Raw genomic sequence first — 17,826 nt, forward strand, 5'->3', positions numbered from 1 at the left:
AGGAAATGTGGCATGGGGCACGAACTCTGTGTGTGCATCATCGATAATGAAGGTGGGGGTGAAGAATGACCTGACGGTGATGAGACGAGGCAGGTTTAAAGGCATTGGACGCCTCTATAGTGATCGTCAGGACCAGTATTCTTACTTGGTGTATCCCAACAGATACCCACAATATTAAATCTAGGTAAAGATGGGCTCAATTGGCCATCGAAGTTACAAGAGAATAATCAAAGAAAGACACCCTTGTTGCGTTTCAGATGTACAATAAAAGGCTTCGGCTGAAGCATTACAATTTTTATTATTAATTGAGTGAGAATTTACACATTGCAAAAAAACTACGTTACTTCAGAGGGAGCCGTTTCTTATCACAATGTCTTATACTATATCAACAACTCTCAATATTGTTCGGAAGTCAGTTGTTATGCTAACAACTATTTTGAGTAATTACCAGACGTGTCCAGTGCCTTTAAGGAACAAATTTTGAAACATTTGAGATGTCGCTGGCCGTGAATCGATGATGATGGGTTAGGTGCGCAAGATTGAACGAATTGACTTCAATGTTAACGTGCTTGTCTTCAAGAAGCTCAGATTTACAGTAACATCGTTGTAGAGATGTAGATGTTTTGAGATAATATAACTGGTGATGTAGGTTACTCGACTTTTAAAGGAAACGTTACCTTGGATCGGTCGAGTTGGTCTTTGAAAAGCGTTTGTAACCGTTTGTTATAAAATGAATATGGGTAGAAAGATGCTGTAAAAGTAGAATACAATGATCCACACAAACATGCCTCGAAATTGCACGGTTTTTCTTTTACCTCGTCGTCTAACACGGTCGGCCATTTATGGGAGTTAAATGTGTTATGGTCTATTTTCTTCCTCCATGGGCCGAACATCTTAGTTCGCAAAGTAAAATGAAAACCACGCAATTTCGCGACCAACTTGTGCGGATCATTGTATTCTACTTTTAAAACATCTTTCAAGGCGCTGAGTATATACAAACTTTTATAGGAAATTGCAGTGATGAATTCTGAGACCCAATTATTTAGCACCTTATAAGGGTTTACAAGGTGCTACGGCGCATATAGCAGCCACTACCAGGAACACCGGGGCGTACCCCTTCTCTTTTCGAAAAGTGCACTGGGTTCTTTTATAGGCTATATATAATAGGGGACTAATCTACATAAGATAAGCCCACCCGGGGAAAATCACACTAACACCCCAGTGTTTACAGGGCAGAACTGTATACTATTGGTTTCTTAAAAATAGTTGTTTGCATATATCTAATTATAATTGGTAACAAGCAACACAGAGTTGGTGACAGTTTAAAACATTGTGAGAAATGGCTCCCTCTGAAGTAATATATTTTTTAGAAAGAGGTAATTTCTAACTCAAATGTAACAAACTCTTTGGAAACTTGGGCTGACGTTCATCGACTTAGGCAAATGTGTGTGCTTTCAAATGCATGGAAAAGGTTTTCAGGAAAGAAGTCTTTTTCAAACTTCAAAAAATTATTTCAGTGAGAATTACCTCTTTCTCAACAAACTACGTTACTTAAAGAAGGAGTCGCTTCTCATAATATTTTAAATTTCGACAGCTGTTCGTTGCTCGTTTACCAATTTAGTTTTAATGCTAATATTATACAATTTGAGTGTTTACCATATGCCCAGTGCCTTTAATCAAAACTATTAGAGGTCATATTACATTAAAAGTGTCCCATCCACTATACGCTCTTGCATACTCGTGGGTAGGCCCTCGGGTTGTTATTACGCTGCCCCATCACTGAAAGAGAACCAATTAAACTCAGCCAAAAGAGAGTATTCAGTTCCACTTATTATTGATTGAAAACTAAATAAAATAAATAAATATAAGTTTTGATAACTTGATTAATGAAACGTTCTGCACACAAGAGTTGGCTTCTAATCTGGTCATGAATTTGTGTGTAAAAGAGCAAGCACTGCGAGACCAACGACTTCCCCCAACAACAAATTAAGTGTGCAGTGGTTCCCTTTATTTTTAATTGATCGAAGTAAATTAGCATACAGCCGTATTTACAACGCAGAAGATAGGTTACCTATCATTCGATTAAAGCTCTGAGCACACTTTTAAGCGTTGCATACATGCAGTTGAAGTTAAAGGAACTCGACACGTTTGGTGTATGGTCAAAGGCCGGTTTTGCACATGTGCCTAATAATGAATGAGAACTTACCTCGTTCCCAAACATTACGTTTAGGGGGAGCCGTTTCTCACAATGTTGTATGATCAACAACTCTCCATTGCTGTTACCAAGTAAGTTTTTATGCCAACAATTATTTTGAGTAATAACCAGCAGTGTCCATGGCCTTTAAATGGTTTCCGGAAGAATACCGAACAATAATTTATTTTTTAAAGAACCTCTGGCTCAAGACACCACCTGTCCTTGCTTCACAATCATTGACATACCCACGATGGTTATTCCCATGTGGTACCATTGTAATTAAAGGGGTTTGCCTATTAAGAAAACTGAGCAATATTATTTTTTTTAAGAAATTCTTGTTCCGAGAATAACCTTAGATGGTTTGTCGGAAATGGTGCTCTGTTTTGTCTACTAGAGGTCTTAAACTACCAGTTGTTTCTTTCAAAACGAACACAACTCATTGTGGTATTATTTCCATGGCATTACCGAAAACCCTACCAGAGTGTATTCCTTTAAATGCAGATTGAAGTTCTCCTTCGTATGATCAGAACTTAAAGCTAGCAATTCCATGTAAAACTATGTATAATGATCAAAAGGACCTTAAAATTAAAAAATGCATACAAATTGAAAATCAAGTTAACATCATTTTTTTTTATACTTCGTGTTTTTTTTTTTTTTTTTTTTTTTTGCCAAACAACTACTTTGAAGACCACTCTGAATCAACACATCTCAATTACCAAGAGCTCCAACACAATAATTAAGCAAAAACGGTTTTATTAAGTCCATACAATATGCACCACGGACTTTATAGTTCTGAGCAGGACCAAATTATCTGCGTTTGGTTTTCAAACAAAACCATGTTCACGTTGCTAGTGCACATAGCTTATGGTCCACACAAATGGCGCAGCCACCACTAGTGACGTCACTTTTAAAGGGGGGGACAATATTGAAAACGAAACTCAACATGTGGTGATTGAAAAACTGTTAAACCGTAATAATTCATCTCGACATATACCCCAGACAATTAGGCTGTATAGAGTCCGAACGCCGGATAACCTGCTGCTGACGGAATATCGGTTCATTGGTCTAGCAGGTGGCCGCCCCCTTCATTTGATTAAGGACATATCCACCCCCTTAACTAAATTAGATATCAGGCACTCTTGCGGACTACGATTGACAGTGACTGTGGCAATGACTAGGACTGTGAACTATTCCAGTTGTTAAAGGCACCGGTTTGGGTTAATAAATGTCGAAGACTAGTATTCTCAAATGGTGTATCCTAACATTATGCACAACGTAACAAATCTGTGAGAATGATTACTAAATTGGTCATTGAGTTTGCGAGCGGATAATGAAAACAAAACAATTTGTGTGCCTTATCCGTAATAAAAGGCTTCAGACCTGAAGTCTTTTATTTGAGTGAGAAATTACCTCTTTCTCAAAATCTACTTCACTTCAGAGAGAGCCGTTTCTCACTATGTTTTACACCAATAACATCTCTCCATTGCTCATTACCAGGTAAGTGTTTATACTAACAATTATTTTGAAGTTTGAGATCGACTGGCCATCTAGGTCACGAGAAATAGTGCAAAAACCGATTACACAATAGTGTTCAGTGCCTTTAAAGACAGTGGACACTATTGGTAATTGTCAAAGATAAGTCTTCTCACTTGGTGCGTCTCAACATATGCATAAAATAAAAAACCTGTGAAAATTTGAGCTGAATCGGTCATCGAAGTTGCGAGATAATTAATGAAAGAAAAAACACCCTTGTCACACGAAGGTGTGTGCGTTCAGATGTTTGATTTCGAGACCTCAAGTTCTAAATCCGAGGTCTCGAAATCAAATTCGTGGAAAACTACTTCTTTCTCGGAAACTACGTCACTTCAGAGGGAGCCGTTTCTCACAATGTTTTATATTATCACATTCTCCCCATAACTCGTAATCACGAAAGGTTTTATGATAATTTTTGAGTAATTACCAATAGTGTCCACTGCCTTTAAGTGGTGATACCAGCCACTGGTGGAAAAAGTATCACAGGCAAACACCTGCATAATTGGATAATGGCGGCTTATTTCATCATGTGATGTTAATATGGGTGTCCCTATACAGGTAAACCGTTAGGCGTGATATCACTGTCTTGTCTTTTGATTTGTTTTTATATAATAATTATATGTGGCCTCTTCTATTAACGGTCATATCAGTCACCCGTCACAACAAACAGTTTGAATTAGGAACTTAACAATTTATCACATTTTTTGTAATCACATTTAAAAACACGCGCCTGGCAAAACAACCATTAAAATAAACCACTACTTTTAACAAGAAATGTGAACTTCATCTTTTATAACTGGACACATTAATCAATAGCCAGTGCACTTTCATGTTGCTGACACAGACACCCACCAGTTATCAAAATGTTTAAAAGTTGAGCGATGCAAACAAGAGTGACGTCAGGGAACCCAACATGACATCTTCGGTCCTTCCCATTGTTATTGGAATTTAAGCGTGACGGTTGCACGCATTGGCGAAACGTGTACGATATAAAGTAAACGGAAAGATTAAGTGTATTAAATGTTGCTAGAGCTGGCGATGATCCGCTACTTTCGAGTATATCATCTATACTGTTCAAATATTTGGCCAGGAATGGGCACATCGCACAGCCCTCTCTTTTGCTGTCATCATCTTCTTGTCAGCACTGCACCTCAAGGGTGCATCGTACAAGGTGTGGCATATATTGGGAGGATGTGGCACAATCGCAATATGGTGCATCATCATTTCATACCCCCATTTCTTCATTGGTGTCTTGCATTATCCCACCACTGAACAGTTCATTGAGAGACTTCCATGTTAACAGAAGCTCACACTTTGCCCCGGCGTTTCAGGAAAACAACAACAACAACAACATCAACAACAACAACATTAATTGGGTTAACTTATTATGTTATTACAACCACAGAGATTACAGATGGCTTGAAGACAGTGATAAACTTGACACCCACCAGTTGCCTATTAGCGCGTCATCTGACACGCAGAGGTTTGTGTGACGTCACGGTACTAAGCATGACATCACTTGGGGGCGAGCCATTATTTTCCATGCAGGTATTTCCGTTGCATGTGCTGCACGTCACCATTCTAAATTGTCAAACAATAAGCGATTCGATGATACCATCCATAGCGGGTAAAATAATTACGTCATGATTTAGGAGGGTACTGCATTTATCTGTGACGTCATCGGGAAACATGTGGTATCACAATATTATTGAGCCACCATTCCAACAAATCAGCACAATTAGCGGTTTTAATCTCAATGAGTATAGGGCATACCAATAGGTCATCGGGAAACTGCGGTATCTCAATAATATTGACTCACCATTTAATCACAAACATTGGTTTTAACTTTAATGGTGGATAAAATAACTAGGTCGTATCAAAATAGATGGGCATACTGCGTAACATGTGACGTCACCGGAAACTGTGGTATCACAATAATTATTGATTCACTATTCTAGTCCTCCAGCACAAACATTAATTGCTTTAACTTTAATTAAGTGCATAACATGTGACGTCATCGGGAAACTGTTGTATCTCAATAACTATTGATTCGCTATTCCAATCCTTCAGCACAAAAAGTGGTTTTAAAAAACATTTTTGAGTGTCACCAGGTACCCAAAATCGCAGCCTGTCATTCAACCACGGTGCGTGTGTGAGTTAGACTCGACAGACGTTGCGATCCAATCAATAAATGTATTGTGCTCATAATCCAACCCTTGTTAACTTTAGGTTGCAAATAAACTACTTATATGTTCTATACTCCATTCTATATCAACTAGAAGGAAACTTTGCACACTGGTATGTATATCCTAGTCTTGATATCCATTCACAATACATCAATTTAAATAATTATCGGCTCAATGCACAAGCTTGCTCAGGGAACCGTACCCTTACAAGCCTTGCTTCTGTATGGGTCCCCCACAGTTTCACGAATGTCAATGCTTATTATTCATTTAATTAATCTTATCAAACAACTATTTATTTCTTTATTTCCAACTAATACATTGCCTATGATTTGATAATGATTGTAATTTTGAAAGTGTGGAAACTGAAACTGAAAATCATTCATTCATGAAACTTCGTTCATGTGAGACCGACCATGTTTTTCTCGAAAACTACGTCGCTTCAGAGGGAGCCGTTTCTCACAATGTTTTATACTATCAACCTCTCCCCGCTACTCGCAAGTGAGGTTTTATGCTAATACTTATTTTGTATAATAATCAATAGTGTCCACTGCCTTTTAAGTAAAGTTTAATGTTTTTTTACCCATTTGCATAAGGGCACCAGTCGTACACGTAAAGACTTATACATGTACATCATGGTTACCCTGACCCAAATCATGCAATAATGGATGTCCCATTTCTTTATAAAAACAATCCCGCAGAGTCGAAAAGATGCATTATGTGACTTGAAGGGGAATATTAAACAATGGAGTGTCCTTTCCTGAATCTTAATACAGCTCCAATCTAAACAATAAATGGAAAATAAATGAAACTTTAATCATTGGATCATCAAGGTTCCCTCCTACACTAATGCAATTTTTTTATATTTATACCACAAACAGATAATTGTTTTTCTGTCAGGAAAAAGTAGCTATGGGGGGGGGGGGGGGGGTCATTAATGTACTGATCGAACAAGTCGATTGTGCCTTTTCGATATGAAAAGAAGTTGGCATATCTTTGTGGTCTCAGTCCATTTCTACTGATGAAAACGTCGCAATAATTAGGCCCTAGGCCATCCTTTATAATATTACTTTTATTCGTTCACAATTGACGACAACTGTACTGCAAATCAAATTAACAGACACGGACCCCGCCCTCATATAGTATGCAGCAACTTCTCTACATTTGTATTGTCTTTATGTGAAAAGTCATAAAGTATCACTGAATTGGACAGCGCCACAATTGTGTTGACACTGGGGTTGTGGTGGTGGTGGTAGGGGAAGGGGGGGTGAGGGTTCTGACCGTGTAGCATGTTTTTTCTGTACATATATAAAAATGCCACCCCTGTTTTAAATTTAGAAAACAAAACTCCACATGGAAAAGCACTATACGGCAGTGGCATTGGTGGTGTACGTGAAAACAAAAACATAAGACCTTATCGCAAATACGCGGTACGCGCACAATAGACGTGGAATAAGGTGCATGATGGTCTAGCTAACTATCAAATTTGGGTACTAGCTAGACCAGCATGCACCTCATCCGACAGTTTGCGCTTGCGCAATGGTATTTGCGAAAAGGTCTATTGTGAGCGGGGATGGGCCAAGCCCATGCCCCCTCTCGTGTTACACGACTAAAACATAGCAAAAGAGGCCAGATATTTCGACGGAGTTGTTTCTTGTTTTATTACATATTTAAATGAATAACATCAGCAGCGTGTACATATTATTTTATAACATTCATAAACTTTCAAGTAAAATTTGTCGGATGTATTTACATAGAATTTGCTTATTTTGTATAACTGACAACTTTACAAGTAAAGAACGGACAACTCACACCCTCCATATATGTATGTGATTACTCAATCTTTGTTAACAAAATTACATCATTTAAAGGCAGTGGACACTATTGGTAATTACTCAAAATAATTTTTAGCATAAAACCTTACTTGGTACTGAGTAATGGGGAGCTGTTGATAGTATAAAACATTGTGAGAAACGGCTCCCTCTGAAGTACCATAGTTTTCGAGAAATAGGTAATTTTCCACGAATTTGATTTCGAGACCTCAGATTAAGAATTTGAGGTCTCGAAATCAAGCATCTGAAAGTACACAACTTCGTGTGAAAGGGGTGTTTTTCTTTCTTTACTATGATCTCGCAACTTCGACGACCAATTCAGCCCAAATTTCCACAGGCATGTTATGTTATGCTTATGTTGGGATACACCAAGTCAGAACATTGGGTCGTATGAATAAAAAGTAGTATTTACTAACAAGTACTAGCAAAAAGTAAAAGCATAAACTTCCAAGTAGAAGCATTCAGTAAAAGCATCTTCAAAATTCCGTATGAATAAAACTATTATTTTACTGCAAAGTATTCACTTAATGCTTTGGAGTAAATACTTCCGATATACCATGGCTGAATGGCTCTTAACAAAAGGTTTCCTTTGTATTACAACTCCCATTCACGTCTACGTATGCGCTCACACACACAGCCAAAGCAGCATTTGATTTAACAGAAACATAGAAATCTTCAAGTCAGCCATGAGGTTTTTATTCTGACAACATTTTGATGAAGACGACTCATGGACACACAGAATCAAAACGTTATTGTTAAGCTTTTGAAACTTGGAGTGGAGCATGACAGCGCTGGATAGAGAAGATGAGAGCTGGGTATGAGCATAGCTATTTAATTTAAACTTTAATAATAACACGAACAACATTCTATTGAAATGCATTTAATTGTTTAAAAAATTACTTCTTCTGATTTTATTAACAATAAGCCTTAATGATCGAGGCATTCATTGCTGAGTTGAAAAAATTCTTTATATCTTTTTAAAAAGCTTACTGTAATGATACAATTAGGTTTTTTACAAATGTTTTTTTTTTTATCCTCGGCATATATAAACAAGTTTGATTTAAAGCAGTTTGAGTTTGTGTGTATTGTTTCTTTTGTGAAACACTGTGTATGTGTCTATTTAATATTTAAGTTATGTCTTTCCTTTGGACTAAAAAATTTATCCTGTGAGGAACATTCATAAACACTGTCATTTCTTTGGACGAGCCTTTTACTTCTGTGCCCAAGGTAGCTCTGGAGCTACCTTGAACAATCACTAGTATTTACTTGCATTTTGTAGTATATTCTCCGTTTTATTCATATGGAAGTAAGTAAGTGCTAAAATGAAAAGAATTTACTTTTTGGTAAAAGTAGATACTTTTAGCATTTTAGTAAATACTTTTAAGTAACAGTTTTTACTTCCTTTTATTCATATGGATGGTAGTAAATACTTGAAATTTTCAAGTAAAAGTAAGTACTACTTTTTATTCATACGACCCAGTGGTCTTTGACAATTACCAATAGTATCCAGTGTCTTTTATGTTGTGTTCAGTATTATTGGCAGTTGAATTTATTCACTAAATAATTGATAGCAAACAGCGATACGAGTCACACTACTACGTTTGATTTTAATAAGTTTTAAAATTATTAAATACACGGATTGACAAAAACAAAGAATACAGAACAAGAACAAAATTACATCCGTTAAAAAAAGTTAATCTGATGTTTTGGTTTGCACATTCCTTTCTGAGAGAGTGACTGAAATTAACAAGCAAATGAAAAATATAATAAATAAACTTACTGATCTAGTATCATCAGAAAAGTGATAAAGTAAGAGTCAGCTTGAGCACAATGTGCGTCTTCACAATTGTGCTTCAACCGAGTAAGCACTTCATAAAAGTAAAGTAGAATAAAAAATAATAGCACAATGGAGTATCATTTAAAAGAAAGAAACACTTGATGTATTTTAAAATCTTTGCGTTCCAGAAAGAAAAGTCGTTTTACTGTAGACGACCTCCTTCATACCGAAAAAAGAACCACTAACACAAGGCAGTAAGCATTACGAAAAAAGCTCCTGATTAAGAAGGGAAAAAAGGAGAAAAAAAATGGCATTGCTCTTATATTTTGACCGCTACAATTTGTTTTTACTGCGATCAAACTTTCACGCACGGTTTCCCTGAAGCACACTATCATGTAACTTTTCGATACTTTTCGTTACGTCATTGTCACGCATAAACACGACAAAATGGATATACAAAATAAAAAATAAAAAAGATAAAAAAAAAGAGAGAAGTAATTAAGCAGCTAATCGGAGCTTCGGGAGACTTCTCAGTTCTGAAAAGAACTGTCCTGCTTTTTAACTATTACCAGGGCGGATGGTATAGAAAATAGACTGGACTACTACTTTGGCTTGTAGGATCGTAATTAACTGTACTGCCGCGGAGTCAGTTCTGAATAGGTCTCAACGTTTCGACCAGCTTGCTCTAGTCATCGTCAGGAGACGGCAGTAGAATAAAGCAAGACAGTTCCCTAAGAACAACTCTACCTGGCAAGTAGATACACACATGGTTTTACCGCAAACCAAATATATATTAAGTAAGCAGCATTAAAAGTAATTTTTGAGGTACATAGAAGTTCTGGTCCCAATTCCAAGTTTCAGCTAAATCAGGCGGCAGTTTTAGCCATGACAATACCATATTCGACAGTTCCCGGCGATTTGACTAAAAAAAAACTTGTATGTTTAGTTGTTTAGCTTAAGTATAAAAAAAAACATAACATGATTGGTTTTTGCTGTAAACGAAATAGTTGTTGCTGGCAGTAAAATCACTTTATGTAAACCACAATACACAAAAACGGACTAACCTGTAGAAGTTAAGAATAGATTGGCCATCTGGGTTACGAAAAAACAGTAACATTCGATAACATTTGTTTGCAAAACATCGATTAAAACAGAATAATAAAACGCCCTCACTGAGCAATCAACTCCATTATGGAAAACTGGTTTGATTCATTTCTCATCAAAATATGACGTTTCACACATAAATATTTCATTTGATGTTTTCTATTTACATCATCATTGGTACTTGCCAGCCCTCTGCTGACTTCCAGTGGCCACAGTAGCCATTTTTAGAAATTTGATTTGGTAGTAGAGACCTCGATTATTGGTAGCATGCCTCTAAGCTCACCACACGGGTACCAACATGAATCAAAATCAAATGCTTCAAAATATTGTTAGAATAAAGAACTTGTCGATGCATTTATAAAAAAAAAAAAAACGCTAGTTCTACATCTTTCTCACATACATCCCATGCCGACTTTTACTCTGCAAATACCATTCGTTTGAACAGTGACTCATTAAGCGATTCTTGATGTGCCAATATATATCCGCGCCGACGACGTAATCACACTTCCACGTTTTCGTTCGAAGATGACGTTTTACTTTCTTAACTAGAGGATGAAGCAGCACTGCGAAGTTTGCCTTAAGGCGGCTAGCTTACATTGCCAATTCGTTACTGCCAACAAGCGTAATTAGACTAGAAAGAGCGGCCGTCTCTCACCCGGAAGCTATACGGACGGCTTTGTTTGGGTTTTAGTTGAAGGAGCAGGCCCGCCTTCTGCCCTGAGCGATAGGAGGTGATTCAACAGAAATGCAGTGTTGGTTGGAATGAGATTGGATCACCAGGGACATCGAGTTAGAATACGAGGGCAGGGTATTAGTTTACCTGACTGTCTAATACAGATGGAGCATCAGGAACATTATACCATACACAGGCTCTGCTTGCATAAGCTAACCATCGTCAACTAGAATGAATCAGGATTAAAAACATAGGATTCGAACTGCCTCTAGCTACCGGGCAACTTCGGTAGTCTAGTTGGTGTAAGACACTGCTCTAGAATTACAAGGGTCGTGGGTTTGAATCCCACCCGAGTAACATGCCTGTGATATACTTTCACAGGACTCGGGAAAAGTACTGAGTATACAGTGCTAACACACATCGGTGTATGGGTGAAAACCAAAATTAATATAGAATCAACATAGATCTGGGGTATTGTTTTGTGTACAGCACTCGACAAACTTTGGTCAGAACATGTCCTGGTTCCGGGACACCAGAGGGCCCGACCGACATCTGGGTCAGGCTGACCCCGGAAATAGTTCTGGATCAGGGGTGGGTTTCACAAAGAGTTAAGACTATAGTCTTATATGAGTTCGGAAGAATTACTTATCCTTACTTAGGACTAGATGATGAAGACATTTCAGTTTTAAATGTGGGAGGAAAACTTCTAAGAATTAATCCAGGGAAAACCCATGCAATCAAGACAGAAAAAAACAAACAGAAAAAGAGCAACACGCCTACAAGCTTTAAAAAAAGAAGAAGAAAAAAACATATATACGATGAAACCTTACAGATAAAGTGTGAAGAAAGTGAAGTAGGTTTTTAAAGAAATGACACAAAATAAATAAATAAAAAGTAACAACAATTAACATACTATATTATAGACTTCGAAAAAAAATGTTTACCAACAAACGGCACCCTCTTGTGGTCAGTATGACGTCTGTTGACATGCCAACATTTGAAACTGCAGGACCACTGTACTGTACTACAGGCCTGTATACTATGCTTCGCTTTTGAAAGGGCAAGGGCACCAAGACATTTTCTTCTTTGTAAAGGGCACCCTATGAGGAAATTGTAAATTTCTACGGGAGCATTTCAAGGGCACCAAGGCAATGGCAAGGGGCATCGGAGGCAATCGCCTCCGTATCAGGCCTGGTACTAAGTGGCAGAGTATCACGCGGCCAAGGGGAGTTTGAATCTATTGTGGGAGTGTTAAGTACGTTACAAACTAAATCTGAAGTACAGCTTTGTGTTGAAGTCAATTACCATGTCTGAATTAACTTTTCCTTGAAATATACTTGTGTTCTCTTCATTACATGATTCAATTAAATGAACAGGGCACTTAAGGAGACCCATAAAGCTAGCCAATTATCACAGGTATTTAGCATTTAGGATTGAAATTTTTTTTAAATAAAAGTAGGGGAAATGAGGAGGAAAGGAAAATAGAGAAACCCACACAATTTTGTTTCAATTTCAACAATTCCAAGGTCAACCATTGCGTATGGGGACTCTGACTGCAGGGTGTTCACCTGAAAGCGCAACAGCAAGGAGAATTTAGCAAAGACCGTTCCAAACAATGTGCCATGTCATGGCCAAGCAGTAACATCACCGGATTCAAGCTCTGGTGTTTCTGATCAGCAGAGTGTGGGTTCGAGTCCAGGTTCTGACACTTGTGTCGTAGAAGGCAGTGGACACTATTGGTAATTACCCAAAATAATTATTAGCATATAACCTTACTTTGTAACGAGTAATGGGGAGAGGTTGACTGTATAAAACATTGCGAGAAACGGCTCCCTCTAAAGTAGCGTAGTTTTCGAAAGAAAAAAAAAATATTTTCCACGAATTACATTTCGAGACCTCAGAAATAGATTTTGAGGTCTCGAACTTCGTGTGACAAGGGCGTTTTTTCTTTTATTATTATCAAATTTCCACAGGTTAGTTATTTTATGCACATGTTGAGATACACCAAGTGAGAAGACTGGTCTTTGATAATTGCCAATAGTGTCCAGTGTTTAAGCAATACACTTAACCACGATTGCTTCGTAAAAAATCTACCAGCCAGGCTTCTGAAGGATGATACAGTACCCAAGCCAACATCCAAGCAGTTTTGATTGATTCATACTAACTTCACCTGACAACTGTCTTTAAAAGTGTCTGAATACATTTGGTAATGACTCCGAAAATTAATTAGCATTACAATCTTAAGTCACAATAAGTACTGAATCTTTGGATAGTGTAATGAATTTTGAGGGCTACTAGAATTCAAAATAGTGCTGTTAAAGAAAATGTATCACTTTTTATCCACAAAAATTTAATAATTTAAGGAGCATTTCCACGGAAACGCTCCTCACACTCACAGACTGTGAATTCACATTAGGGATTATTATTCCTGGATGAATATATTCACTCCAGATTTTTAAGGTCTTATCTCAACAACATGACCACTTGTTGGATTGAAATTTTCATGCGATAGTTTTATTGCAAATCTATATTTACGTAGCATTGAATTAAAGATGCTATGTCATATTTTTGGCCACAAACATTAAAAAATAGATTTTTTTGAGTGAATGGTATTTCAAAGAGTATCACCCGCTCTAACAAAAAAAAGTTAAACTTTTTCTTTTAATGGTCAGCAACCACGACAAAAATTTTAAACGTTTCTTATAAAACACATAAGAATTGATATATTGTCGGGATCCATATAGCAATGGCTCAAATGAAAGCTTGTAACTTTCTCGACCCCCATCAAAATACCTATTGAATTTTAAATCAAAATTCTGCCAAAAATCTGACATAGCATCTTTAATCAAACAGTTTAAAAAACCAAAGGAACACCTTGCCTTTACGATCCTTTTTAAAAACAAGACCAACATCAACTTTTTCTTAAAACCTAAATCATAGGTTCCAAGTACAAACAAAACTGACAATTTTCAAGGAGAATTAGTTTTTCCATAAAGTATAACATGATCAAAACACCTTGTAAGACACCCAGATATTGAAACTATTAACAGTTTAACTTCAACTGTCTGTGATAATAGTTTGTTTTAAAAACTTGTTTGTTTTTTAACAGTACAATATCTTATTCAACTGGGTTTTTTTTGTCAAGTACATTTTTTGTAATGAAAATTAATTTTTCAAATATCAAGTAATAATACAACCTGAATAACTTCACAGCATCAGGGGAAAACATTTTTGTTTAATGCCAAACGGTTCATAGCATTCAAATGAAACTTACATTCAGAAGGAGTGGACAAGATATAGTACAAGCGCTATCACAAACACAAACAAGACATACAACAATTTTCTTCGCTCTTAAGTTTAGGCCAATCTTATTTATGATTAGTAGGATTTGAAACTTTGCATGGTGGAGATAAGATATAGAAGAGTTTGCGGTAACACCATGTAATAACAATCTCTAAATGAGTTGGGGTGGTTCTGAAAAGAACCGTTGGGTTAACTCGACGATTCGATCAGTATGCTCTGATCGTCTTCTGGAGAATGTACATTTCTTAAGAAATGCCTTTGTACATTCTCCAGAAGACGATCAGAGCATACTGATCGAAACGTCGAGTTAACCCAACGGTTCTTTTCAGAACCACCCCAACTCATTTAGAGATTGTTATTACATGGTGTTACCGCAAACTCTTCTATATCTTATTTATGATTATTGAAGTTATTATGAAACCAGTACAGCCGTCGGTTTCACCAAACTCTTCCTAACCTAGGTGAATCTTAGGACTTGAGGGCGAGTTAAGTTTTGTATCAATAGACGTTAGGACGAATTTAACCCATCCTAAGTTAGGACTACGTATATAGTTACTAGTCCTAACTCAAGGATTAATCCTAGCGTTTCGTGAAATCGTCTGCAGATCAAACTGTAAGTGTAGTTCACTTGGTCTTAAGAAAAACATCGCTTGTAAAGCTTGAACAAAGAAGAGAATAAAATATAAGAAAAAAAGAGCAATAGAAAACGCTTCGACATACGAAAAGTAAAAAGTGCCTTTAAAGTATGGAAACAAATCATTCACTATGTAAAAAGTACATAGAAAACAAGTTTTCTGCACGAGTATCCTGTAACAAATTTAAAACAACAAAAATGAAATTTTATTAAACACTAAAACAGATAAAACAATGAATAGCTTTTACATGAGTGAGGAATAAAAAGCAAACATCTACACCGGTCTATTTTCTCGTGTTGACGTAGCTGTGCGTAGTCCTTCTGACTTTGTGAAGTCGATGGTGGCGTAATTTGTCGCCTCTACTGGTTTCTCTTCCTCAGCTGCCCTCCGGGTAAAAGGCGATCTCGCCCGCCGCTCCAGCGGAACGGCAACATTGTTCGCGTCCGGTTGGCCGATATCCACATCAATGTAATTCAATTCCTTGTCCGCCAATGAGGTTTGGCTGGAACGGCAAGAGGAGTGGCGGGATGGTGGACCTGGACTGGGCTCGCAGCTCTTACTCCCAGACTGAAGTGCCGTCAGGGAGTTGGCACTGCCACGGGACGACAGCCCGGAACCCGTGTCATTCAGACTTAGTTCGTCCATGCAGTACTTCAAGTCAGCTGCACGGCGGCCAGGCACCCCTCCTGATAGTTTAGGGGACTGCAAAGGGGGTGTGCTAGGGTTTCTTTGTGGCAACACGTTAGAGCGCGTTAATGCCGGGGAGGTCTTAGACCATTGAGGTGGCTGAGGGGATGGCGGAGACTGTGGACTGGTGTTTCTATGTGGCTTGGCGTTCTGCCCCGTCTCCACGTTCATGTAGTCAGCCCCGTCTCTCTTACCTTGAGGCACCGGGATGGGTAATGGAGGCATGGGTCGAGGGGGGACATCTACTGGTCCTCCTTTGGGGCTGAACTCCACGTTCATGTACTCACTCTTGGATGAGGACTCTGCCTTCTGCATCCCTTTGAGTAGACTCTCTACCGCCGACTGGCTTCCTCTGTCAGCTTCCTTACCTGGATTTGCTGGTCTGGAGGAGGGCACCATAAAAGTGTAATCGCTTTCAGGAGGTTTGGGTATCACAAGCACTTCCGGTAATGCCGCATTGTCATAAGCAGTCAATTGATCATTACCTTCATCGATGTCATCCAGCATCGAGCTGTTAACATTGACATCAGGTTTAGGAATAGGGGATTTAGGGATACTGTTTTTCGGCTGAAACTCCATGGTCATATAAGTGTCGACGATAGGCTCCTTGGAATCCGATAAACTCCTCACGAGGATTTCGCTGGGCTTCATCTTCGGCTCTGTCGCCTTGTTGATGCCGGATGATGTTGAGCCGCTTCCTCTTGACTTGGCGAGACTGTTCCCGGTTGGTTTAGCAGCGTTTCCATCGGGCGCTGTACTGTTGCCATGGTGCTTGGGGACTGGTTGCATCATAGTGTAGGGCTGGTCCGCCATCGTCGTTGGGGTCTTCAGAGCATCTCGACTCCCAGTACTGCCTCTCTTCTTATTAGTTGCTGTGAAACAACAACACAAACAATACATCAGTTATTGTGGAAGAAGAACAAACAAACCTTGGCCTCAAGGTATTTGCAGAATAGCGGAGCGACCGAGTGCGGATGTAACTTGAAGGCTGCTTCTTTATGAGCAAAGGCGATGCCTGTATGCTTTGGTTTTGAAAGAGCAATAGCACCAAGGCAATCCTCTCTAAGGGCACCCTATAATTAAAATTGTAAATTTATACTTGAGCATTTCAAGGGCACCAAGGCAATAGACCGATCCAGAAGGCACCGCTCACGACCCACGTGTGATCAAGAACACGTGGGGCTCTCCATTGCTTTTCTGCAGAACTCTGCCGCGCGCGCCAAGATACGCGCACGCATGTCGGACCTTCGTTGCTTTGTGATTGGTCAATACGCAATTGGGCGGAGCTTAGTGGATCGGTCTATCCCCAGGGGGCATGGAGGCAATCTCCTTCATTGCCCCAGTTAAGCATCAGCCCCGTTAGTCCTTGATAACTTTGTTCTCTGGGTTGACTGAAAGAGAATTTAACAGGGAAGATATCTCGTAGGGCAGTGAACCCTGTCCAAACACTATCACGGCAAATGTGTATATTCTTGTACATGTAAGTACTCGGTCCGTTAACAGCGCCAGCCACCAACCCGGTCATTACCACGCAGTGAAGACCGGGTACTCGCACTGTTCTTCCCTAAACAATAGTAATATCTATGTTATGCTAAACATGTCCTTTTACACATGTAGATGTGTATTGAGGTATAAACGGAAAGTGTCTTTTCCTATTTTCATTTGAACATTTTTATGCAGTAAGTACCGGAAGGTTTAGCATGTGTTTTTGTGTGTTTATGGTGAGCAGCGCTATGAAATGGAAATCGTACAGTAAGCACAAAATCGACCGTTAAAAGCAGTTCTATGAAATTTGGTCCAGACCACAAATCCAGTGCACAAGACCAGTCAACCACAAGACACTACTCAGTTGCTCCAACCTTCAAAGTAAACCGTTCATGCTTTCCAGTGAAATTGTAAACCTTA

The 17,826-nt window shown here is 38.6% G+C and overlaps 1 protein-coding gene across 4 annotated transcripts in view; it reads right to left on the bottom strand.

Moving 5' to 3' along the window:
- Positions 1-14,794: 14,794 nt before the first annotated feature.
- LOC139949601 (insulin receptor substrate 2-B-like) overlaps positions 14,795-17,826 on the bottom strand; it is a 119,495-nt gene continuing 116,463 nt past the window's right edge. For 2 of the 4 annotated variants that reach the window (XM_071948023.1, XM_071948024.1), the window contains one exon: positions 14,795-16,793. In XM_071948023.1, coding sequence (XP_071804124.1) covers positions 15,508-16,793 — 1,286 coding nt within the window. In that variant the 3' untranslated portion in view covers positions 14,795-15,507. The remainder of the gene's footprint in view (positions 16,794-17,826) is intronic. The other 2 variants (XM_071948025.1, XM_071948026.1) reach the window with 1 other exon arrangement.

The sequence above is a fragment of the Asterias amurensis genome, chromosome 17, assembly GCF_032118995.1.
Source record: "Asterias amurensis chromosome 17, ASM3211899v1".
Classification (NCBI taxonomy): Eukaryota; Metazoa; Echinodermata; class Asteroidea; order Forcipulatida; family Asteriidae; genus Asterias; species Asterias amurensis.